General features: G+C 46.1%; 1 protein-coding gene across 2 annotated transcripts in view; it reads right to left on the bottom strand.

Annotated features, from left to right (window-relative positions):
• Positions 1–25,346, bottom strand: part of ARHGAP6 (Rho GTPase activating protein 6) — a 481,194-nt gene that overhangs the window by 230,118 nt on the left and 225,730 nt on the right. Inside the window, exon 1 of one of the 2 annotated variants that reach the window (XM_077889549.1) lies at positions 17,281–17,542. The exons of the other annotated variant lie outside the window; for it this stretch is intronic. Within the exon in view, the coding sequence (XP_077745675.1) occupies positions 17,281–17,325 (45 nt within the window). The 5' untranslated portion in view covers positions 17,326–17,542. Of the gene's footprint in view, positions 1–17,280; positions 17,543–25,346 lie in introns of those variants that run through there. 2 annotated transcript variants of the gene reach the window in all.

The raw sequence follows: 25,346 nt of genomic DNA, 5'->3' as shown, positions 1-25,346 counted from the left end.
CATATGAATGGAACCACAGGATCTGAATGACCTTGACCACAAGAGCAAGGGAATGATAAAGTGAAGTTAGGGGGGAAAAGGAGGGAAGAAAAGAAGCTAATGTTGGAATGGGATATTTCCATTGCACTAGAAAATAAAGGGAAAAAAATAAGTGAAGAGTTGTTTCCAGTAGAATCTCTTTAAGCAAATGGAATAATTTCAACAGCCCCAAGTAAACTTCAGGATCACCCAGTCACGGCCAAACTGTCACAAATAAGATGAGGAAGACAAGACTATGGCCCTGAGGCCGTGACTTCATTATATGGAATGCAGGCATTGGGCCTGTGTCACCAGAAGGTGACATTCTGGTATTCTATGTATATATTTTACATTTCTGAAGTTAACTTTATTTTAAGTTTAATTTTTTTAAATTAAAGTATAATTTATACATCATAAAAGTCACCCATTTTAGATGTGCAAATCCATGATTTTCAGTCAATGACCAAATTGTGCAACCATAATTATAATCCAGTCTTCAAACATTCTCATAAAATTATGAAGACAATTCTGATGGTTGCTCAGACCCTTTTTGGCTTTTTTTTTTAAGATTTTATTTATTTATTTGACAGAGAGGCAGGGAGAGCACGCGCAGGGGGAGCAGCAGGCAGAGGGAGAGGGAGAAGCAGACTCTCCACTGAGCAGGGAGCCCAACGAGGGGCTTGAACCCAGGACCCTGGGATCATGACCTGAGCCGCCGAAGACACTCAACTGACTGAGCCACTCAGGCGCCCCCCTGTTTGGCTTTTGTTTTGAGAAAGTCCAATTTCTTAGAAGTCTGATGATCAGTTCAGTGTGATATTTCTGTATTACCCACAAATACATGCTTGGTCAGAGTACTGTGAATCTTGAATAAGTAGTAAGAAATGTGCTTTTACTCATTTATTACATTTGGTTTTTCTAAGAGGGTAGCCTAAAAGGGAAAAAGATAGACTGTAACACTACTAATGTATTTCAAGCCTGGTTGTATGACATTGCTTTCAACTGATTTGCAAATAAACACTTTTTGATTCTCTAATCAGCACATACTCTTTAAAAAGGACTTTACTGAGATGCAATTTACATCCCATAAAATTTACTTGTACATTTACTGAGTTGTGCAACATCACCACAATCCAATATCAGAACATTTCCATCGCCCCAATAACGTCCCTGGTGCCCATTAGTGGTCACTCCCCTCTCCTACTCCCAGCCTCAGACAACTCATCCACCCTCTGTCTGTCTAGATTAGGGGAAATCATCATATTCTCATACACATATACAAACTATAGATAAAAAATATTTCTCCTTTACCAAAATCCTACTTCTAGACAAAGAATTTGGTGTCTGTAATATTTAGAATTTTTAAGTAACAAATAAAGGTTGCAAAGAAACCTCTGAAAACCAGCCCTACAAACATGTTTTCTCCACTAGAAAATAAAAAGCTTGTGATACCCAACCAAAAGACAGCATTTTTTCATCAGGCAAGATTTCCTCCTTAAAGTCAAAAGGGTCCATTTTACCCCCTTCCAGCATCCCTCTCCTACAAAAAAAGCACAAAGTCAAACAGGTTAAAACCGTTTATGGCACACATTCTTTATTTTATCTGCAGAAGAAACCCTGAAGATATTTCATCTCCTCCAAATTTGGATCACAGGCTGAATCAAGCAAACCAAACTTTCCCAAGTGACATTCAGTTCCACAGCTTTGTAAGGGCTTTGGTAAAGTTTCTGGACATTAAGTTGTCTTTAAAGATACTCTGGAAAGTTTTGAGCAGCCAAAGAGCCACCAGCTTTCTTAGCAAGCCAGTATGTTGTGAGCAGTTTCCAGTCAATCAGAGATCTGTTTTTTTTTTTTAAGGCACGCTCATTGAGATCTTTTAATTTAATTAATGAGGGGAAAGTATATAGCTTCTACAAAATAACAAAATTCTTATCGTGGTGAGTTAGAAGTTGCCCCCTGCCCCCACCGCCATGTACACATACACTATAGTTCCCAAGAAAATACTGTTCCCAAATTGCCTTTCTCTATTAATGAATTGACCATTGGTCAACATGACAAATATATGAAATTGAGTCATTTCCGCTTAACTCTCCAGCCCAGCACAACTGTGAAAGTAGATAAATCATGTTTCGTTTTGGGTTTGTACCACCCAATTACTGCCATAAAACACAACACCCTTGTTCCAACCACTCCATGGCCTTCTGATAGCAGCCTCCACAGGCCAGAGGTTGCCAACTTCAGAGTCTAGTACACTGACTCTCACAAGGGTGCTGACCTGCTTTCTATTTTCAACTGGAATTTCCTCCTCTGGGGTCATTTGATCCCCACCCTGAGGGGCATGTTCCTGATTCCCTGTTCAGTGCCCTACCTTGCCCTCACTTTGGAACCAAAGAGAATTCCAGCCTCATCCTCCTGCAGAGTCCAATGAGAAGAAGACTCACAGACATTATGCTTCAATATCTGGTGGGAACCAGGTTTTGTGAGCCTCCCAAGCTCCTCTTAGGAGACACCAAGGTGACATTTACTCAGGAAGCTGCTGAGATCTAAGACAAGACCTGCAGGAAATGATAGCGGGAGGCCATGTTGTAGGGCTAAAGCTGTAAAGACATCTCCATTCAAAAGGTCACAAGAATGTGGAAGAGTCAGCCAAAAGAAACATCACGAAGCATAAGATGGGGCCACATCCCTTGGCAAAATACAGGCTGCACTGGCAGGAGACAGTTCTCTCTCCACACACCTCTGGTGGCTACGCATGCAACAAGCCCTGCACAGTTTAATGAACAGGGCAGTGGTGTTTTACGGGTCAGCCCTTGGAGGCCCTTCACATTCTTTCCTCTGAGGGAGTTCTGGATACACTAATGTCAAAGTCTCCAATGCAAAGCCAGAGGAGCCAGCATTTGAGACCAATGAGTAAATGATGTGTTTCAGAGTCCAATTCTCAATTTTGAATGGGTAAGAACGCTAGTGCTCATGAAAATGATTCTGCCTAGAATATTTACAAGAAAAGCTATGAAAAAAATATTACGTTCAACTTAAAAAGTCCAAAGGGTTTTCTGGTGGCTTAGAGAATGAGACAAGGTAGATAGGTTTCAAGACACTATGACCCATATGTGGGTGCCCCTTACTTTTTTGTTCAGGAGGAAGACTGAGAGTAGAAATTAGATGTCATCCTTTTTTGAAATTTTCCTTGAGTGCTGGGCACATATCCAGTTCTCCACACATACTGACAGATAAATGAATATTCTATCTTATTTTGCCCTTATCAGAATGTTCTAGAATTCCCTTCCATGCAAACGATGTGCATCCCCTTTCTTTTGCCTTCGTTCTTATATGACAGTAGACCTATCTACAGTGTCTGTGATAATGTGAGGCGTAGTTTTAGACCAGAGATCCACAAACTTTTTCATTAAATGGCCAGACAATACACAGTGTAGGCTTTCCCGCCATCCACTGTATTGCAACCACTCAACTCTGGTAGCATGGTAGTGTGAAAGCAGCCATAGCCATTATGTAAATTATGGGTGCGGCTGTTTCCAATAAAACTGGATTTATGGATGCTAAGATTTGTATTGTATAGAATTTTCACAGGTCATAAAGTCGTCTCCTTTTGATTTTCCCCTCAATGTTTAAAAACGCAATGCTTATTCTGAGCTCTGTGGGCTGTAAAAAAGCAGGCAGTGGTCTGTATTTGGTCCATGGGCCATGCTTTGCTAACCCCCTGATTTAGACAACTGAGTGACTGAAATATAGCAGGTGCTCTGCTAGGTAAGATCAACTACAGAACAAACTGTGGAATAAAAAAAACACACCAGGATTTGGCAACTGTTCAATCAATTGATATAATGGAAGAAGACAGGGCAAAGGTTTTAAACTTCAGAGAGGAGATTTTGTGTGTGTGCATTATTTTTAATTTAGCTTATCCATTTATATGTCAAAATTGATCAAATTAACCATCTAATTTCCAAGGGGTTGGCTCTGATTTGTTTGAACTGAAGGATTAAATGTATTTTTCTTCCAATTATAAATTACCTCATCTACAACTCTTCTAGGTTTTAAAACAGGAGCTACATTTACAAATATTTTTAAAGTGACACCAGTAAATCGAAGCAGATTTAAAAAATCTCCTGGGAGGTGATTCGGAATGTTTACCCTTTGACAGATTGAGGAACCAGAGCTGCCAAGGACAAGGAAACGGGGAAATTGTAATAATTTTGGTTAAAGGTTAATATTATTCATCCTATTTCTAAATATCTCCTTGTTATCTCTTCAGTCTATAGCCAATCAATGTGGATTTGTGGGGCCTGGTTCCAGTGGGATGACCCCATCATCTTGCCTCTGTTGTCTAATTAGGTCATAAGGAAACATATAGGGCAGCCTGGTGGCTCAGTGGTTTGGCGCCTGCCTTTGGGTCAGGGATGATCCTGGAGACCTGGGATCGAGTCCCACGTCAGGCTCCCTGCATGGAGCCTGCTTCTCCCTCTGCCTGTGACTCTGCCTCTCTTTGTGTGTATCTCATGAATAAATAAAATCTTAAAAAAAAAATAAGGAAACACATACTCATCTCCATGACAGAAAGAGCTCATTGACAAAATGAGTAGGGGGGGGGGGGTAATGAGATAGATAGATTTGCGACTTCTTAAAAACATCAGTCTTGGGATCCCTGGGTGGCGCAGTGGTTTAGCACCTGCCTTTGGCCCAGGGCGCGATCCTGGAGACCCGGGATCGAATCCCACGTCGGGCTCCCGGTGCATGGAGCCTGCTTCTCCCTCTGCCTGTGTCTCTGCCTCTCTCTCTCTCTGTGTGTGTGTGTGTGACTATCATAAATAAATAAAAATTTAAAAAAAAAACATCAGTCTTTTCAGAGAAATCTGATTACATACTGTGTAAGATAATTGGCTTGTCTCCATTTCTCACCCCTCGCTGCACTCACAAACTTGCCATAGCTCCATCATGGAGGGGGTGTTATTTCTCTGTCCTCTGCCATTTGGCTTGCACATGTGACTCGCCTCGGCCAATGGCAGATAGGTGGAGACGAGCTTGTGCCAGAGTCCCGCCTATGCTTTACGAATCCTTAGTCCATTCCTCTGGTCATACTGTGCCTCTGCCCTTTTCCAGGTGGATGCTGTCCCACCAACCCAGGCCCCAGAATAAACACACATGGAGCAAAACTAATTCAGGAGCCAAGCCCTGCAGGACTAGCACACTGACCCCCAATTAAAAAGCTGAGCTCTGCCCAAATAAGCCAATCCCAGCTGACCCACAGATCCAGGAGAATAGGTGATGGCTGTTTTAAGGCCCTGAATTTCCAAGTAACTTGTTAAACAACAACAGCGTGGCAAGAGCTGACCAATACCAAGAGACAATTCTACATTTTAGTCAACAGAACTATACAATAAAGCACCATTTTTTGTGTCTGTATGCATCCGCATGCCAGGAGTTCTAGATTTCATTTCTTTTTAAAGAAATACAAAATTAAAAAGTGTCCTCCCCCCGGGGCAGAAATCCCATGGAAGGCCTGGCAGTTCTTCACATCCAGATTCTCCTTAGACCTCCTACAACGGTGACGAGACACAGCACCGTGGTAATGGTGGCATTATCTGCCCACCTAATTAAAAGCATATGTTGATCCAAGAATGTCTAGATTTTAAAAAATAGTCTCCTTTTCTAATAAAGATCAAGGCAAATCATATAGTAAAACTTAGCAGTAAGTGAAGTCCCCGACAAGAGCGTGCCTATGTTTGCAGAATCAGACAGCATCAGCACTTTTTACACCTTTTTTTAAATAGTGGGAACCAAATAAATGCAGGAAGTCTTTATAACTGTGTCCCGATGATAAGGTTTCACTCTGCAGCCATCCTGAATAAAAACAGCTATTAAAGTTTTTTTTTTTGAGACAGCTAATCTTGATAAGGTTCAAACTTTTCCCCAAGAGAGGCCTATGAACCACCACTCCCTCTGAAATGAATGAATAAAAATGCATGTGTATCATGAATGCCAGGGTTTACATAACCCTTGTGCTGCCCAGAGCACAAGTGGGTCATGGCTACCGCAAATACATGCGGGATGTGTGTTTATCCCTGCTCATAAATACTTTTGGAGGGCAGAATGCCAGCTCTCATGTACCTTTTCCAGGCTGCCGCAAGTTCAACCATGCGGCTGTCATTCCTGAAATGGATGTTCCATCAGAACAGCCATGCAGGGAGGGAGCACGGAGCATCCGTGCAGAAGCTAAAAAAGTCTGTGGTGTTTCGATCAAAAGCACTTTGCGAGAGAAAACACAAGAGTTGGAATTACAAAATTACCACAACACTCAGCTAAAAATATCAAACAGGATGTTCTTTGTGGTTGTATATGTTACTAACAACAAGAATACAAAAATCCTCTCTGATCTCATTATCAATTCATTTTACTTTCTCCTGTTACATTTCTGGATGTTTCTGGCATACATGATGAGTGAAGACAGGCATGTTGCCACTGTGGGGTGCCTGGTTGGCTCAGTTGGTGAAGTGCCCAACTCTTAGTTCCGGCTCAGGTCATGATCTCAGGGTCCTGAGATGGAGCTCTGCATCAGGCTCCACACTGGGCATGGAGCCTGCTTGGGATTCTCTCCCTCTGTCCCCCTTCCCCCACTGCACTCTCTCTCTAAAAAGGAAGAAGGAGGAGGAGGAGGAGGAAGAAAAAGAAGAAGAAAAGGAATGTTGCCATTGTGTTGGAAGGACAGATAGTCATTTAAAAGGTATCATCTTAAAATAATAAAATAATAAAATAAAATAAAATAAAATAAAATAAAATAAAATAAAAGGTATCATCTTATGGAGAACAGGTAACCAGTTGCCTGGATTAGAGATGGGGGTAAGATGTAGTATGGGTGTCACTAGAAAGGGGTAGTATGAAAGAGTTTTTTTGTGGTGGTGGAACAATCCTGTATCTTGAATGGTAGATATGCCCCTCTATACACGGGAAACAATCGCAAGGTACTATTCTCTCTCTCTCTCTCTCTCTCTCTCTCACACACACACACACACACACACACGAAGGAATGCATGTAAAAACCTGGTGAAATGTGAACAAGGTCTATAGACAAGTTAATAGTAATGCGCCAGTGTCAATGTCCTGGTTTTGATATTGTTCTATAGTTAGGTAGGAAGCTATCACTGAGGAAGCTGGGTAAAGGGTACCCAAGATATCTCGGTAGCATTTTGCAACTTCCTCTGAGTCTACAATTATTACAAAATGAGAGTTTTAAAAGTATCATCTCAAATGTATAGTCTCAAGCCCATTCCATTTTAGCCATCGGCCACCGTGTGGTGGTTCAAGCACTGAGATGGGCAGTCCAACAGACAAAGATTTGAGTCCTGGTCCCACTACTCAGCTTACTAGCTGTGTGACCTCAAAACATCTAAACTCGGTCCCTTAGTTTCCTCATCTTTGAAACAGAGATAATATTAGGACCTACCTCACAGGGTTCTTTTAAGGTTTAAATAGTGTAGAGCGCCAAGGGCTCATGGGAAGCATTCAGTATATATTGGCTGGTATTATCACTGTAAGTCTGCCTAATTATCTCTAAGAACTCTAAGTCATTAATTAATTTTGCTGGCATTCAAGCCCATACTAAGTGTCAAGTACATGCTACATGTGGCCAAGGATGTGGAGTCCAGATACGCCCTGTGTCCTGGCCTCTGCCCCTTTGGATTTTTCAGTTCCGTAGTGAACATGGCATTTAAAGAAGCAATTACAAGCAAGATGGGTATTACGAAAGTGGATACACAGGGGCCGCAAGAGGGAAGTCACTTAGGGATGAGAGGCACTTTCTGCACTCAGGGTTGAAATGGGAGTTCTCTCTCTGCTAAGTTAACTGGAGTTAACGGAGAGGTTAAACCACAGTCCTCACTTGCAACAACCCCTTACCCACCAGAGATAAATGAGAATAACTCTTCATGAAAGCACAGCTCAACCCATTGTGTGTCGATGTGCAACGTTAAGGATTAAAACTCTACTCATCTGCCAGAAAAAGAGCCACACTGATTCTTCTTTCTCATCGTTTGGAAAATAAATTACATTAGACTATTCCAATGGGCATACAGGGGAGAAATCTCTTTTTTTAAAAATAAATTTATTTTTTATTGGTGTTCAATTTGCCAACATATAGAATATCACCCAGTGCTCATCCCGTCAAGTGCCCCCCTCAGTGACCGTCACCCAGTCACCCCCACCCCCCGCCCACCTACCCTTCCACCACCCCTAGTTCGTTTCCTAAAGTTAGGAGTCTCTCATGTTCTGTCTCCCTTTCTGATATTTCCCACTCATTTTTTCTCCTTTCCCCTTTATTCCCTTTCACTATTTTTATATTCCTCAAATGAATGAGACCATATAATGTTTGTCCTTCTCCGATCGACTTCTTTCACTCAGCATAATACCCTCCAGTTCCATCCATGTCGAAGCAAATGGTATTTGTCATTTCTAATGGCTGAGGAATATTCCATTGTATACATAGACCACAGCTTTTTCATCCATTCATCTGTCGATGGACACCGAGGCTCCTTCCACAGTCTGGCTATTGTGGACATTGCTGCTATAGACATCGGGGTGCAGGTGTCCCGGCGTTTCACTGCATCTGTATCTTTGGGGTAAATCCCCAGCGGTGCAGTTGCTGGGTCGTAGGGCAGGTCTATTTTTAACTCTTTGAGGAACCTCCACACAGTTTTCCAGAGTGGCTGCACCAGTTCACAGTCAGTGGCTGCACCAGTTCACATTCAGGGGAGAAATCTCTTACAGTTTAAATTTATATTAAGAAATTTAGACCAAGGTATTTTTAAATTAAGTAGGGAGCTTCTTAAGATGAAATTCATTACGATACATATGTAAGATGTATCATGGTATGATAAGTGAAGAGTAAGTACTTTAATAGGCTTGTAATATGAATATTTTTAAAGACATGTGCATCACGTATGCATGAGGTTGGCATGACACGTTAATAGTTTAAATGTGGACATTAAAATAACCCACAGGGGAGAGAAAGGAGACATTCTAAGCAATCTGAAAATCTTCTATATACTTAGGAACTGAGGGTCTTTCGTAATGTGAGTAAACCCCAAAGAAAACTGAACAGGCATATGATGAGTTTTATGTTTGCAAACTCTCTCCCTCCACTTCTGCCAAAACAAAACCAAACCTCCCACCCTTCCCTGTGCTGGCCTGCGTCCTGTGCGACCGGACTCAATGGCCTGCATCTCAGTGCATGGGCTGGGTTTGGTCCTGGAAAGGGGAGATGAGAGAGCAGGAGGACCAAGAGGTCAGGGGATCTCTCGTCCCGCTCCATCCCTGCTTCTCCATACCTTGCCCTTACTGCCATCCTCTCTGGGTACACTTCTGGGGGCCCTCCAGTGAGGCTGCAAGTCACTGGGTTCTGGTGACCTCAGCCCCTCCTGTGCCCCCAAGGCGACAGCTTCCCCGTGGTGCTAATGCTTCATGCTGTACCCTCCCCTTTGGGTTCCCCGAAACTTACTGACACATCAGGGATCGTTCATTCCTGAAGCGAGGCCTTTTGGGGTGCGCCCTCTCCTTCCTGCAGTGAATCAGTAGCTAAGGTGCGGGAAAGTCTCATCTTTTGAGATCAGTGTTTTACAGTTTGCTCAGACCATCAAAGCGACATCATGATGGGACAGTTGAAAGTCATGTGCATAAATACTTAGACAAATAATGCTACACGTTACTATTTTCAAGTTCTTCCAGCCAACCCGATATTCCATTCTCCTGCAAAATGATTATTGTCCCGTGGATCTAATTAAAATGACACTGGTCCCGCCAAGTCGGGAATCCATAGCAGCGACGGGGAGCTCGGCCCGTGCGGAGCGGCACCCACCTGGCACAGGGGAGCTCCGCAGCTGCAGAGCCGGGGTGCTCCGCTTGCTGGCGAGAAGCTGTCAGCCTCTTTATTTTACTTGGACTGAATTCTACGTTTCTTTACCAGATATTTCAGTCAGCTGCAGAAAGGGGTCATTCAAAAATATTTTCAAAGTTTATTCTTCTGAACGTCTTTTGCTGTTTCCACGGCAACTCTTCCCCAAAGCCACAACTCCAAATTCTTCTGAAAACTTCATTTCAGAAATCTAATTTAGCTGACACTCCAAACACTCAAATCGTACTATTAAAAAAAATTTTTTTAAGTTAGAAGAGTTCGAAGAATGTGTCGAATAACCAGAGAGAAAGGGGAGAAAATCCTGACTAGTTTTCGTTTTCAAATGGTCATGACAGCTTTCAAGGAAAGGGCCTTTAGTAACGATGGTCACATCTGAATGAACAAATGAAGCTTCTACTTTGTGTAGAACTCCTCAAACGGAGACGTATCCCGTATCTGCATCCAAGTAGTCCCTACGAGGTCAGAGTAAGCCGTACCACACAATGACTGCTGGGAGTCCTCGTTGTTTCGTTTGATCTCTCTTTCCAGTTTTTAAGTATTCAGAAGGTATTTAGGAATCAAAGAAATCAGAAAGACCCATCTTTTGAAAATAATGTCAGAGCCAGAAAATCTGAGAAGCGACGTTAAAGGGTAGTAAACTAATCGCGTTCATTTGTAAACCCTGGTAGATCTTAGTCCAAAATCTTACAAGCACCTAAGCCCTTGAAATCCACTCGCTCCCATTATTTCGGTGCTTATGATCGAAAACAGGCTGTGCTAATTAACACTCGGTCACGTGGCCAGGACTTCAGAAAGGGCCCTGCAGTCCTTGTCAGTGGCCAGCCAGCCAGACCGCCAGCATACCTGCCAGGCTGGACTGCCCGGGGAGACCTCCCACCTGGATGGGATGCAGAAGGAAAAGCTAGGGGAGCTGTCTCCCTCCCCCTTCCCGTCCCTCTTCACTCAGTGCCTTTGCATTTTCCCGGAAGCAAGTGCACCCCTGTCACCCTCACTTGTCACCCAAGTGAGCACTTGCCGGCCAGAAACAGACCTTGGCGCCTCACCCGCATATGGTCACAGCTCCCACGTCCGGGCACCGGGGCTTTCTGAGCATCTCTCGCATCCTAGTTCGGAGGTCACGATTCCTAACTAAGAGCTGGAAACTAACAGATTTAATAAACTGGTGTTCCAGCTCAATCAGAACAGAGGGAGCAAATTTAGGCAAGGCCATTAGACAATAATAAACCAAGAAGTCAGCTAAAGTCTGACACGGGAGAGCAGACCGGTAATGGTTAAGAACTAAGGCCCAAGATCACAAAGGGCATCTCCTCCTCGCTGGGTACCAGGTGCCTACCCTGGGCCGGGCTCACTCGAGGCAGTGGGGCCACGGTGGGAAAAGAATGACTGGGTCGCCGCCCTGAACGCGCTTCCCCATCAGTAGGGAGAGACAGACAAACGCGGCATGTGGGATAGAAGACCAAGGAGCGAGGCAAACACGACGCAGCAGCCAGTGTGATATAATCACTGCTGACAGACCATAATCAGAAGCACTTTAGAAAGGGCGCTCAGGGAAGGGGACATTTTCTCCCGCTGTTTGGAGGACATGGTAAAAGCCTATCACACAAAGAACATCTCAGGCAGAGGGACAGGTACAAAGGCCTCAGGTGGGAAAGAGCCAGTGGCATTTGAGGAACGGAAGGGACATTCATGTGGCTGGGCGGTGGTAAGGTGAGGGAGGCTGTTAGGAAGCAAGGGGTGGGGGGCATGCAGGCCGACTTGGAAGGCCACGGTCATGGACGAGGAGATCGGTCTAAGCATAACTCATGGAAGCCAGCTGGAGAGCTTTAAGCAGTGACATGTCACAACTTCATTGTCTTTTTAAAAGATCTCGCAGGTGCCACGACTGGAATATAGGGTTACCAGGTCATCTTAGTGTGGACAGCGGGTACTTGCATTTGGGTGACAGCAGCAGAGATGCAAAGGAGAGGATGGGTTTGGAGAGCACTGTGAAACGGACCTGGCAGGGCTGCCCCCCGAGGTGCTCTGGTGCAGGCAGCTCCCCGAGCGGCCGGCCACCTACTAGGACAGGAACAGCTGAGAGTGCCACGGGCAAGCGGCAAGTGAGAAATCAGAAAGCCAGCAAGGACTGCGTGTGAGTGGACAATAACATCGCAACCAAGTTGACACTCAAGTGCATTTGGTCCAGGGTTATCACAGGGTGGGGAATAGGAAAAGTAAACAATACTAGTTCATCACCAGAAAGGACGAGGCAAAGAGCAGTATTTGTTTTCCTGCAATCGGCAGATACCCAGTGCAACGTGCAACAGGAGCCTGATTATTTCTCCATTAACGGTGGTGCTTAAGGAGTGTCTTCGAGGGTGGGAGACGTGGCTCCCTAAGATGATGGGAGTTGCACACCAAAGGGACCATGTAAAGGAAAAGCTCTCAGAGCAACAGAAAAGGAGCATGTTGTGGGGTGGGGGTGAAAAGGCATCCACAATTAGCAGAGCTGTTCATTAGGGGATAAGATCATCTCCCATTTACTTGGAATGAGTAAAATGTTAGCTTTCGTGGAGACAGACGACAAGCAGAGAGCTACAAAAGTGAATTCCGGGCCGTGCAGCAGGTCAGCACAAGTCCTGCTCAATTTCCTAAGATGTCTACACCGGCAGCACTGATAGATGATAACTGATTCCTATCAGCTCGGCCCTGCAACAGTGCCCAGTTCAGGGTGTCTTCAGAATTACCAAAGAACGTCCTATCGTCAGCACCACTGAACGACTGGGTGAACTCGACAGCTTCAGAGTCTTGGGAAGTCAAATGTTCATACAGAGCACGTTCGGCAACTTTCACATTATGCCCTTCACCGTTTGTGGGAAAGAGGGGCTTCCTCTCGGGGTGGGCAGCTTAGCGGGGCCTCCTTAAGGAGGGGTCGCCCAGAGCCAGGGAATAGCCAGCACTGCACGCTGAGGCTGCGGTCAAGAGCACAGACGGTGGGGCGACCCCACCAAAGAGGAAGCGAGGTCGGCTTCGGAGGAGCTCAGGAGAAGCTCGCTCCGAGCGACGGGAACGGCTGCCCCCTGACAGCTGGACTCCGCAGGGATCCGTGGCGACTCAGAGCCTAATCTCCTGCTCTTTGTCACACCTCAGCGAAGAAGAACACACATCACCCCACACACAGCTTCATCTTAGCCAGAGGCATCAGGAAACTTCCTTCCAGCTTCCCTTTCGTAGAAGGGGGATGAAAAGACGTGTCCAGGGAGCTGCTTTGGATGGTAGTACTCACGAGCTTCTCGAAAGTGCCTCTGATCATTCGTTCTTTAACGAGGGCTTAGCACAGTAATCCTCCTGAAGGAGTCACCACACTTAATTGCATGAGTTGTCATAAAATGAGACATACGTTACACGGTCTTGGCAAACGATCAAGGTTTGTAATATTTTGTTTGTGGTTAATGGAAGAAAGCATACGGGGACTGTTGGGGAAGGCAGATGAGCGTGACCTTTAACCCAGGCCCAGCAGCCTAACCATGTGGGATCGCCAAGAGCAGGAGGACGCTGTTAGAGCCGCGATCACTGGGACACCGTGACATTTACCACGTTTCCTCTTCTCGGATCTTATTATTACCCAGTAATTAACACCTCTCCTTTAAAACATGCGTGAAAATCACACACACCAGCGGGTCTCAAGTGGGAGCGACTCTGTCCCCCACGGGGCACATGGCAGTGTCTGGAGACGTGTTTGGTTGTCACAGCTGGGGGACAAGAGCCCAGGGATGCTGCTAAACATCCGACAGTGGGCAGCCCCCACCACAAAAAATGACCCTGCCCCAAAGGTTCGTTTTGCTGAGGCTAACGAACCCTGGGAAAGACGTAAAGACGTGACAGGAAACTCAAGAGATATCTTAAGATTGGGGCTTGTCCATTCCTGTCCAATTAGAGAGTCATCTGGCCACGCGATTCAACAATATGGATGGTCACACCAAGTCACTGCAGGTACAACATTGCATTGTCGGTGTATTACGGCGACAGAGCAGGGAGGGGGGAGGCCAACTCGGCTCATCTATCTCAATTGTCTAAATGAGTCAGACGAGCTCTGTGAAATCAGAGCGCTTGCAGAGAGCACTCCATTCTGTCCCCAGCTACACCTGTGCCACCCTGAACGCCACCACTTGAGGCTGGGATTTCCTCAGCCACAAAATAGAAAACCTGTCTAACCCACTAGCTGGATTTGACACAGACCATGTCCAAATGCTCTGCAACTTGTAGAAGGCAGTAATAATGAGGGACATATTACTACCTGCAGTTTCTCTAGAAGTGCTGCCAGGAAATCACTGATTCCCGCAATCATCCTTGACTGCCACACGCTAGCATCTCTGTAGCCCATCCAAATGAAGACTGGCTGGCTTTCCATGTCCTAAGTATCTCTCAAATATGCTAACTGCTCTCCACCTCCAGCCCAGCTGCCATGCTATGTAGGTCATTCTTCCCTCCTCTCTCCCTGGCCCAAATACCAGGATGCGCTCCGGCTCCTGCTCACCCTCAACCCCATCCTGGGCTCCACGCAGATGTTTCCAAATGCAAATCTGACCAAGTCACCGAAAGGTGTCAAGGACGACACCCAGCTGGAAGGCTGGAGTCACCATAAACCCAATGTGGGAAAACCGTGGGAGGAAAGGTTTCGGAAGGAGAACGCGAGCTGCTAACACACACATTTGTTGTGATGATAAAACAAGAAGACAGTCGTGCTATACTTTGGAAAAGTGTAACGTTATACAAATGCAGGACGCTCTTGTCTACTTAAATGCTTGTGTTTCTCTCCTTGTTGTGACCATTATAGCCATTTAAAAAGATGAGTGAAGAGTTTGTGGCAACTCTTAACATTTTCCCTCTTCAATCATCCCTTCGGAAGACTGACCAAATGGCTGGCACACGATAGGCACTCAACAAATGTTTGACGAATGAATAAAATGAGCGCCACTGACTTCTTATGGGCAGTCTCTCCTTGGACAAATGAAACAGCACTGAAGGAAGAACATTAAATACTTGTTCCCTGGATTCTACCTCAGAGCAGGCAAGAAGTGCCAAGAACACGTGCAGGATCATTCTTTTCCAGGAAGACACAGGCCAAAAAAGGCCCCAAGACCACAGGACAATACACAGTGGGGCAGAACCACGTGGAGCAAAGGAAGTGGAATATTTGTGCTACGAGGCAAACAAGCTTTCGGAATTACCTAAACCAGTGTGGGGGGAGCAACGAAGAGAGCAGCGTGAGAAGAGATATTAAGCCAGAGAGGGTTATGTTAATATGAAAAGCAATGGGTCACACTTAATAAAGAACATTCTTTTGACTTGTGACTGATACAGGGCTGCTGAATGCTGCTGCTTTATCACCCTAAAGTATGCATGAGAAACTTCAGAGGGCCCGGGTGACTTCTTCCAACCCAAAAGCCAACAAATTCCCTCTGGAATCTTCTTTTTTTATAGTCCTAAATCAGAAAATATGCATGTGGTGCTCTGTGCTAGAATAAAAGGGTAGTTCATCAGCAGATCTTCCGAGCACAAGAGGAGACGTTAGCATTAGCTTGACTCTAAGTTCATACTTTTAGCAGACAGAAACAGCTGATTGATAACAATTTTCAAATTGTTCTGGGATGCATTTACATGACCGAGGCAACAATCATTGATAGAATGAATAGATTTTTTTTTTAATTTAAGGAACCAGTTCTCACCTTTCCTCCTCTACCTTGTAAATGGCATAGAGACCTCCGATTGCAAATCAAAGGGCATCAGCACACAGTTCAAAATCTGGAAAAGGTGGTGGGGTAAGATGTCGACTACGCATAATGAGCACAGACTCCAGATCCTTCAGTGCAAAGAAACCTCTGCCCAAAATGAGTTACCCTTAATACCACTTTAAAAGGAAAATCACGGAGCTGCTCGTGTCTCAAAAAAAACTGAACGAGCATTAGTAACTTATTAGTGTCTCACTTGGCTTTTCAAGACAAGTCACTGGCAAAACTAGAGAAAGCCGTCATAAGGTTCCTAGAATGTTCACCTGGTAGGGACCTTAATGATTTTTGTAATTCAGACCCTCTTTTCTCCCCCAGCCCAACAAAGTGAAAGGGCAGAGCTTCCAGGTTAGCCGAATGCCCCCTACCTCCGGCTAATTCAGGACCCACCTGGCAACAGGAACCAGGACCTCTGTACCTACCACTCTTGCCCACCTCCACTCCTTTCTTTAAAAATATATTTTGTAACTGTAGCTGGTACATTCTGGAAGATAGGAATTCCAGACAGATAATTATCAGCTTAAGTATAAATATGGATGATCTCTAACTTTTTGCCTGATTCTTTCCGATTTTAAAGCAGCATGGAAAATCTCAGCAGTGAAGCTCATGTCAAGGAGAACCGAGTAAAGTAGCAGATGGCAGGACAACTGCAATGGCCCATGTCAAAATACCACACCTTACAATCGGAAAAGAAATGTCCAAAGACTGCAGTAAGCTAATACTGCTGCCCGCCCGATGCCTGCAGGAGGCATTCCGGACCTTGAGGAGTAGTACTCAGTCCTGGGAAACATCTTTCTTTTCTCTCTCTCTCAAAAATAAACTCGGTCTAGAAGCTGGATTTGGTCAGTCGGTCATTAACCTTGAAATCTTGACTCCTTCTTTAAAAGAGGAAAAGCCCATGAGCTTTGAATCTGTTGTGGTCCTGCGGCCCCGGGACCAGAGCCCAGTGTCCGGCACATAGTAGGTCCCCGGTGAATATTTGTGGACTATTTGAGTTAATAGGGAGGAGCGAAGATACTGGCAGGAGACCCTGGGCATCCTCTCATGTTAATCGGATAATGTGCAACATTCTGTCCTGCTACAAACTCCAGGGGAAATGCACACCCTCTTTTCCAGAAGCAGACCAGCTGCACCCCAAGGTGCCCTGCAGCATTTTCTCCCCAGAGTGCACTAGCCACACGCTCAGATCATGGAGCGGTCCTGCCTCCCGTCCAGTTCTATTCTCGTTCTTGCAGCATATGTGACCGAAGGCTGAATGGGCGAACCTGGGTCCCAGGAGCCCCATTCTCAGCCCCGCTGGCGAGGCGGCAGCAGGGCCCGGCCTCTGGCCCCTAACGCAGTGTCCGCAGCCCGGGGTAAAGGAACGCGGGCTGCGGGGGGCGGGGGCTCCCGTTCTAAGGTGCAGCCGAGTTTCTAAGCAGGTGACCCTCGGGGGTGACGCACGCGACACCGTCCACCCCCTGACCCCGACCGAGGACCTCTGGGGAGGCTCGGATCCCATCGACCCAGCGCCGTCCCCTCCCGGGCCGGCCAAGTGGCGCCCCCTGTCGCCTCTGCGAGCGCCGGGACACTCACCGCGTAGTGCAGCTGCGGTTTCTCGCGGCACACCGGGTCCCCCATGTCGCCACCGAGAAGGAGTGACGGGCTCCCGAGCGCAGCCTGGGGTCGCGGCGGCTCTCCGTGGTCCCCCTATTTCACCGCCATCCCGGGGCAGCCCCCGGACGCGAGCCCCGTTCCCTGCGCCCCGGGCGCGGTGCGAAGCCCGCAGGCACCGGCGTCCCGCCGAGAAGCCGACAGGGACCGGGAGGAGGTGGCGGCAGCGGCGAAGGGAAGGAGGAGGAGGAGGAGGAGGAGGAGGAGGAGGAGGAGGAGGAGGAGGAGAGGGGGGAGGAGGGGGAGGAGGGGAGGGGAGCGGCCGAGTCAGATGGGATGGGCGGGCGCTTAATTCCTTCCGCTCCTGGCGGGCTCCTGTGGCGGCCGCCGCCGCCAGCTGTTGGGGGCTGCAGCGCCCAAGCGCGCCCACGACAGGTGTCAGGGCGCCCGGCTCCCCCCGCCACTCCGCCCCTGCCAGGCCGTGGCGCCCGGGCTGCCAGCGCCGGGGCGGCTAAGCGCTCCACGCCAGCGAGAGGGCGAGCTCGGCTCTGCAAGAAAGAGCGACTTTCGCTAACTTTGAAAGGGGTGTGGGCCTGCCTGCCGCGGGAAGGCGATTCGGAACCGCTCCGGCGAGGGCGGAGTCTCGGTGGCCCGAAAGCCCTCCTTTGGGAGAGGCTCCGAGGCGGGGACCCTAGGAGAGGGCAGGCCCGAGAGGGGCCAAGCGATGCAGCCTCGGGGAGCTGCGGACGGGAAGAAGGCCGGCCCGATGCTGGCCTGAGCGCGCCACTTTGGGTAAACTGAGTCCCGGACGGCTTGCGGGACCTGGGCCTGTCCGGGGAAGCCCGCTGGAAGCGGGAGTCCCGAAGAATCTGCTGGAACGCAAGGACTGGTGTTGGTGCCAGGCTGGATCTGAGTTGGGGTGGGGACGGGGCTCAAAGCACCACTTTCTACGTCTTAGCTCTTAGGTGCAAACCGGAAAAGGACACAGCAAGAATTTGGAAAGACAAGAGACTCACGCTCTTTGCAAATGCTGCCAGACGAACCAAGTAATGTTTAGCACGCACGGGAGGGTCACACCACCACTGAAATCTGGCCTCCGCTCTGCTGCAGTCCCTTGTGAAAGTGTGTGCTTTAAAACACCCTGGATAAGAGTGCTCAGGTCCCTCCCTGGGCCTGGCATTCTGTGATTTATGTGCAGCTTCCCACAGGCTAAGTCCAGACAAAGGCAGGGTCTCGGGCCAGAGTGGAGGCTCCAGACCCACTGAAATCCATCAATCCAAGTCCAAGAAGGGAAGCTTTCCAGTGGAAGGTGGGTCTGTGGGTGGCTTGTCTCAATTCTTCAGGGTCCCCACGGTACTCGACTTGCTGAGTGGCTCTTCTCCTGCTCTGTATAGGTGTACAGGGTGGGGAGGAGGGGTGTCCCCCGTGTTTGAGCCCTCACAATTAGTTGAACCACCCAACCAATACAATATTAGCATGTAATATTTTGAAAGCAATGGCATCATAATTGTAAATATAGAAATTGTAAAAAACTGGGAATGTGAAGCCAGGGGCACAGATATCCTGAGAAATCTACTACTAGGTATTCCCATGACCGGTCATCTTTCTGGAAAACTCTAAGATTGCATCTGCTAAAGCTGATTATATACCTGCCCTCTGCTCCAGGAATTCCACTCCTAGATATATAGAGAAATGGGTACGAATGGCCTCCTCATGCACAAAAATATTTATAATCCTTAGGTAGAATCACCAAAATGGAAACAATCCAAATATCCCTCAGCTGCTCTGTGATGAGCCAACCGAGGTCTGTCCATACAGTGAGATATTACTCAGCAATGAAAGGAAAATAATACTGATGCACACAATGACACAGATTATTCTCCCAAATGGTGAGAGAAAGAAATCATCCACAAAACAGGAGACAATGTATGATTCTATTTATTCCGAACTTGAAATTTAAATGTTGACCTGAAAGAGGCCAATGTGACTGACCTATGGCGACAGAAGCCAGAACAGGGATAAATAAACAAGTAAATAAATATAAACAAATAAATATCTATTACCAAGATAGGACAGGGGATACAAGGGAACCCTCTGGGGTGCTGGAAATGGTCTGTATCTTGATCTGTATGACCGCTACCCGAGTACACCCATATCTAAAAATTCACTGAGCAGTACAGTTCAGGTCAGCGTAATTGACTCCCTTCACTATGTGTATTTTATACCGCAATAGCATCAAAGTAAGTTTTTTTTTAAGATTTTATTTATTCATGAGAGACAGAGAGAGAGAGACAGAGAGAGAGAGAGAGGCAGAGACACAGGCAGAGGGAGAAGCAGGCTCCATGCAGGGAGCCCAACGTGGGACTCGATCCCGGGTCTCCAGGATCACACCCTGGGCTGAAGGCAGCGCTAAACTGCTGGGCCACCCAGGCTGCCCCAAAATAAGTTTAGAATCAGTCCCCTGCCCCAAGCAGGAACTTATGACCAGAGTGCTGCCTATCTTAAGAGAAAGTCGACGTCACCACTTGCCTCAGCCTCCCGCAGCCCAGCCTGCACGGGTCTCCTTCCCCCACCACGTGGGAGAATAGAGCATGCCCACTCACCTTGGGGGCCCCCCCTGCTCCCTCACACACCCAGACGGAGCTGGAAAAATGACATGCTCAAGTCGCCCCTTCGCTTTCCCTCTGCTCGGCTGCTTAAAGCAGCCTTTAGAGCTATGACGGCAAACATGCATAGGATGAGGCAAAGAACTAGCATAAGCTCCACCATACAGCACCGTTCAGAGAGTGCAGCCAGGACCAACTTAGGGACCTTTGCCCCACTGCGGTCGGTTTAGAAGGATGCACACCCCAGCTTTAGGATTTCTTTCTCTATCATACCTGCCTTTAAACCTCCGAAGCTAAAAATCCCTTTCCCTGCAGAAACTGTTTCATTATTAATATAGATAAACAACACGAGATGGGCCCCTGGATTTAACACACCTTAGCCACAGCGCTTCGATCGTGACCCCCGAGTAAGCTGCCTCCAAGTTAAATTGGCTCACCTCACATTTTGTTTGTGTGCCACCTTTGAAAAATGTATCGTCACTAAACAGCATCATCCTGAGCCAGAAATAATCCACCATTCCTGAACTGTGTGCTTACATCCTAGGAATGACTCCTGCCTGCTAACATATTTCTTGCTCAATTGTCATTGCTAAGACAGAGTTAAATTCTTAAGTGCAATAGGGCTGTTTTTCTGTGTTTGCAAGGTCTGGGGAGATCAGCAAAGCATTTAAGAAAAGAAACTAACAATTCGTGCTGCAGGACTCTTAGGCTCACCTCAGAGTGAGTCTTACACCTTTTCTTAAGATTTTAATTATTTATTCATGAGAGACACACAGAGAGAGGCAGAGACATAGGCAGAGGGAGAAGCAGGCTCCCTGCGGGGAGCCCGGAACCCCGGGATCACGACCTGAGCCAAAGGCAGACACTCAACCACCGAGCCACCCAGGTGTCCCCTACACCTTTTCAATTCTCAGTCTGCTCATTCAAGACTCAAGAAGAGACCTAGAACTCTGAAAGTTTAATCATTCACTCCGTCGCTTGTCCAGGAAATATATTTAAGTCGCACACAATTTGCAGGTACTGTCCTAGGTCATTTAAACTATGTGTCAACACGGCAGGTGGTTTTGAAATCCAGGTTTTGTCTGTTGGGTGACTGCGGGAGATGACACAGGGCACGTGAAACTTGTCCCAGAGAAGGCTGAAGTTCATCCCATTTGCTCGCTAGGTTAAGAACCTGCGTGGCTAATGTTCCCTTTTAGTTAGTCAGCTTTTCAAAAAAATAATAAATTTCTCTGATGTTTATCATTTCCCCCAGAGAGAACTCTAGGAGTTCCTCCACCAGTCTCACTTTTAAGAAAAAAAAAAAAAAGTGTCACTGTCACAGTGGAATTTCCTCGTCTTCCTGCCCCCAAACGGTACAGCATTTTCAGGACTGCAGGCTGGCCCTTGCCACCAGAGCACTGAAATTAAAATCCTTGTTTGCATTCACTCTGCCTGCCTATAAGCTGAGTTGACATTTTCCACACTTCATGCCAGCCCGAGGGTGATTACTTTCTCAGGAAAACTGGATCTAAAGCCATGGCAGAAAACTCAACTTCAAGGTTGAGAAGGAGCCGAGGGCCCATCTGAGCACTAAATCCTATTTAGGAAGGGGTGCGTGGGTGGCTCAGTGGTTGAGCATCTGCCTTTGGCTCAGGTCATGATCCTGGGGTCCCGGGATCGAGTCCCGCATTGGGCTCCCTGCAGGAAGGCTTCTTCTCCCTCTGCCTGTATCTCTGCCTCTCTCTTTCTCTCTCTCTCTCTGTGTGTGTGTGTGTGTGTGTGTGTGTGTCTCATGAATAAATAAATAAAATCTTCAAAAAAAAACTATTTGGGAGAGGACGATAAGCCCCTGCTTGGAGGCCCAGCCTGGCTACAGAGTAGCTCTGAGACCCTTTCGGGTGGGGACCCCTTCCCTAAAACCCAGTGCCTACACTCTTCCATCCTACTATCTTGTCAACCCACCTGCTAGAGTATTTTTCAAATTTTGAAATTAAAAAAATTGATAACATATAATGTGCAGCTTAATGACTTATTGCAAAACATACACCCATCATAACCATCACTGAGGTCAACAAATAGAATATTGCTGGTGTCTCAGAGAGCCCCATGTCCCTGGCTACATTGTAACACCCTCTCCCAATCCCAGGGGCAGGCACTACCCTCTGTTTTATGGACTGTACCTCTTTGCTTCCCTCTTACAGCAGGGTTTCTCAACCCTAGCACTGTTGACATTGGCGAACCAATAATTTTCCGCTCCCCCCCCCAGTTTTGTTGAGATATAACTAACATATAACATTGTTTAACTTTAAAGTATATGACCTGATAATCTGATACATGTATATACTGTGAAATAATTGCTGCAATAAGATGAGTTCATACTTCCATCACCTCACATAGCTACTATATTTTGTGTGTGTGGTTAGAACACTGACGATCTATTCTTTTAAATTTTTTCTTTTTTTAAAATATTTTTTATTTATTTATTCATGAGAGATACAGAGAGAGGCAGAGACATAGGCAGAGGGAGAAGCAGGCTCCTCGCTGGGAGCCCGATGTGGGACTCGATCCCAGGACCCCGGGATCATGACCTGAGCCGAAGGCAGATGCTCAACTGCTGAGCCACCGGGGTCCCCCTAAACACTTTAAGTATACAATACAGTACTGGTAATTACAGTCACTGTACCATACACTAGATTCCCCAGAACTTACTCATCTGATAACTGGAAGTCTGTACCATTTGACCATCATCTCCTCATTTCCCCCACCCCAGGCAACCACCATTCTACTCTGTTTCTATGAACTTCTTTCTCTTTTTTCAGATTCCACATATAAGTGAGATCATCAGTACTTGTCTCTCTGTGACTTATTTCACTTAATATAATGCACTTAAGGTCCATCCAGGTTTTTGTCAATGGTAGGACTTCCTTTTGCTGTGGCCAAAATATGTGTATGTACACACACACACACACACACACACACACACACACGGGGGGGGGGAGGAGGAGAGAACAGAGGGAGAGGTGTCATATTTTATTTATCCATTTAACTGCAGATACTTAGGTTGTTTTCGTATCTTGGCTATTGTAAATAATGCTGCAATGGATGTGGTAGGGCCGATATCTTTTTGAGATCCTAACTCCAATCTTTTTGCATATACACCCAGAAGCTGCATTGCTCTGTGTGCAAATCACACAGTAGTTCTGTTTTTAATTTTTAATTTGTTAAAGAACCCCCATACGATTTTCCACAGTAGCTGCACCAATTTACGTCCCCACCAACAGTGCCCTAGGGTTCCCTTTTCTCCACATCCTCGCCAACACTTGGTATCGTGTGTCTTTTTGATAAAAGCTATCCTGACAGGTGAGGTGATATCTCATTGTGGTTTTGATTTGCATTTCCCTGATGACAAGTGATGCTGACCACCTTTTCATGTGTCTGCTGGTCATCTGGATGTCTTCTTTGGAAAAATGTCTATTCAGGTCCTTTGTTTAAATTGGATTATTTGGGTTTGTTTGATTTTTTTGTTTCTGTTTTTGTTTTTTTTGTTCTTTGCTATTATTTTGATAATAACCCTTCATCAGATACATGGTTTGCAGATATTTTCTCCCATTCCTTCTGCCTTTTCATTTTGTTGATTGCTTCCTTTGCTGTGCAGAAGCTTTTCAGTTTGATGTCACCCCACCTGTTTATTCTTGCTTCTGTCTCTTGGATTTTTGGTATCATACTGACAATTCTTTACTGTGGAGGCTGTCCTACGGACTGTAGGCTATTTAGCACATCCCCAGCATCTACCCACTAGATGCCAGCATTATCTCCTTCCCCCAGTTGTAACAACCAAAAATGTCTCCAGACATTGACAAATACCCTCTGGGGTAGGGGCAAGACCATCCCTGCTTTGTAGGAAGTTAAGCATTCATAAATATTAGATCTCAGTGTTGCCTCTTTTCTTTATGTAAATGATTCACAAGTATGTTTTATTACATGTGGCTCCCTTTACTCAACATTATGCTTTTAAGGTTCTTCTATGTTGTATGTGGCCATAGCTTGTTCATTCCCATTGCTATCCAGTATTTCATTGTATGTGTTTACCACTGTTTATCTTTTCAATTGTGATGGACATTTGTGTCCTTTCCAGTTTTGGACTACTGAAAACCATACTGCTTGAACATCACTACACACATCTCCTCATACACAAGTGCATGCATTTTTGTAGGGTGCAGAGCTAGAAACAGAATTGCTAGGTCATAGGTATGCATGTCTCTAACTTTACTGGACAATGCCCAATGCTTTTCTGAACTGATTGTACCAATTAGAATCTTTATTTACACTACAGTATAAATAAACCAAACATAGTTTATATAAAGACTGAACATAGTTTAGAGTTGTCTCTCTTCTAGGTTTTCTCATGGGGCTACAAAGACAAAATTCAGGAAATCAAACTCTAGGATCAGGAAGGAGAGATGGGGAAGAAGCTTAACATCCTCTTTGTCCCAAATCACATGTCTCCTGTAAGTGAAGAACTTACCAGCCCCACTAGGGTCCTGGTATAGGGTCACAATTGCTGGCTCCATCCATATGTACAGGTAAAAACAATGGATACATCAGTCATGCCTTTGGGGGAAGACATTTTATTTGCAGAAGTTCAGCATACTGGGGTGGGGGGGACAAAATATCTCAGTGACCTAACTATAAACGTAAGTGCCATTTATGGAATTACCAGTTTGTTCCATAGCCATAATTTCTCCCCTTCTTCTTAACTCTAACGGGGATGTGGAGATGGGAGGGTTCCAGGGAAGAATAAAGGGTCCCATTCCTTTCTCCAGGTGAACTACGGAGAGATAGTTCCCAGCCTGAAGACACATCCACCCCGAAGACCCATGAATGAGGAATTCCTGGGGGTGCTAAGAATGGTGCCTGGAGCTGTGGTGACACAGGACAGAGAAAAAAAGAGAAGAATGCCCCGGCATCTCCTAGGACTATTGCCTGCAGCCTTGATTTTTGCTACAAAGAATATCAAGAAGCTGTACATCAGCCAGAACTGACAACGTGATGATTTGTGAATGTAGCAGGCAAAGACAAGGAAGTGAAGGTGAGAATAAACTGACCATTAAAATAGGTTCAGCTTGGCATCACTGGTTTGTCCTTTGCCTGCCATTTTGATATTTTCACTGGAGAACTGCTGCTACTCGATGTCAGGGAGCCAGGGAAAGTGCCTTTCAAAAATATCCACAGAGAGATGTTTCTAAAATAAATTTTTTATTCAAGGGTCAATAGGCAAAAGAGGAGGCTACAATCCCTCTAGTTATGACTTCCCCCCAAAACAGTGTGAGAATCAGGAAACTGCTTTTCATTATATCCATAATCTAATGTTAGCCTCTTGCCTTTGCACAACCAATTATAACTTCCTTTCCTCCGCACGGTGCCGCAAGCATGGAAAGCCTGCGGAACACTCATGGCAAC

Source organism: Canis aureus, chromosome X, assembly GCF_053574225.1.
Source record: "Canis aureus isolate CA01 chromosome X, VMU_Caureus_v.1.0, whole genome shotgun sequence".
Classification (NCBI taxonomy): Eukaryota; Metazoa; Chordata; class Mammalia; order Carnivora; family Canidae; genus Canis; species Canis aureus.
The sequence above is the reverse complement of the archived record's forward strand: the minus strand, read 5'-3'. Positions and strand labels throughout refer to the sequence as shown.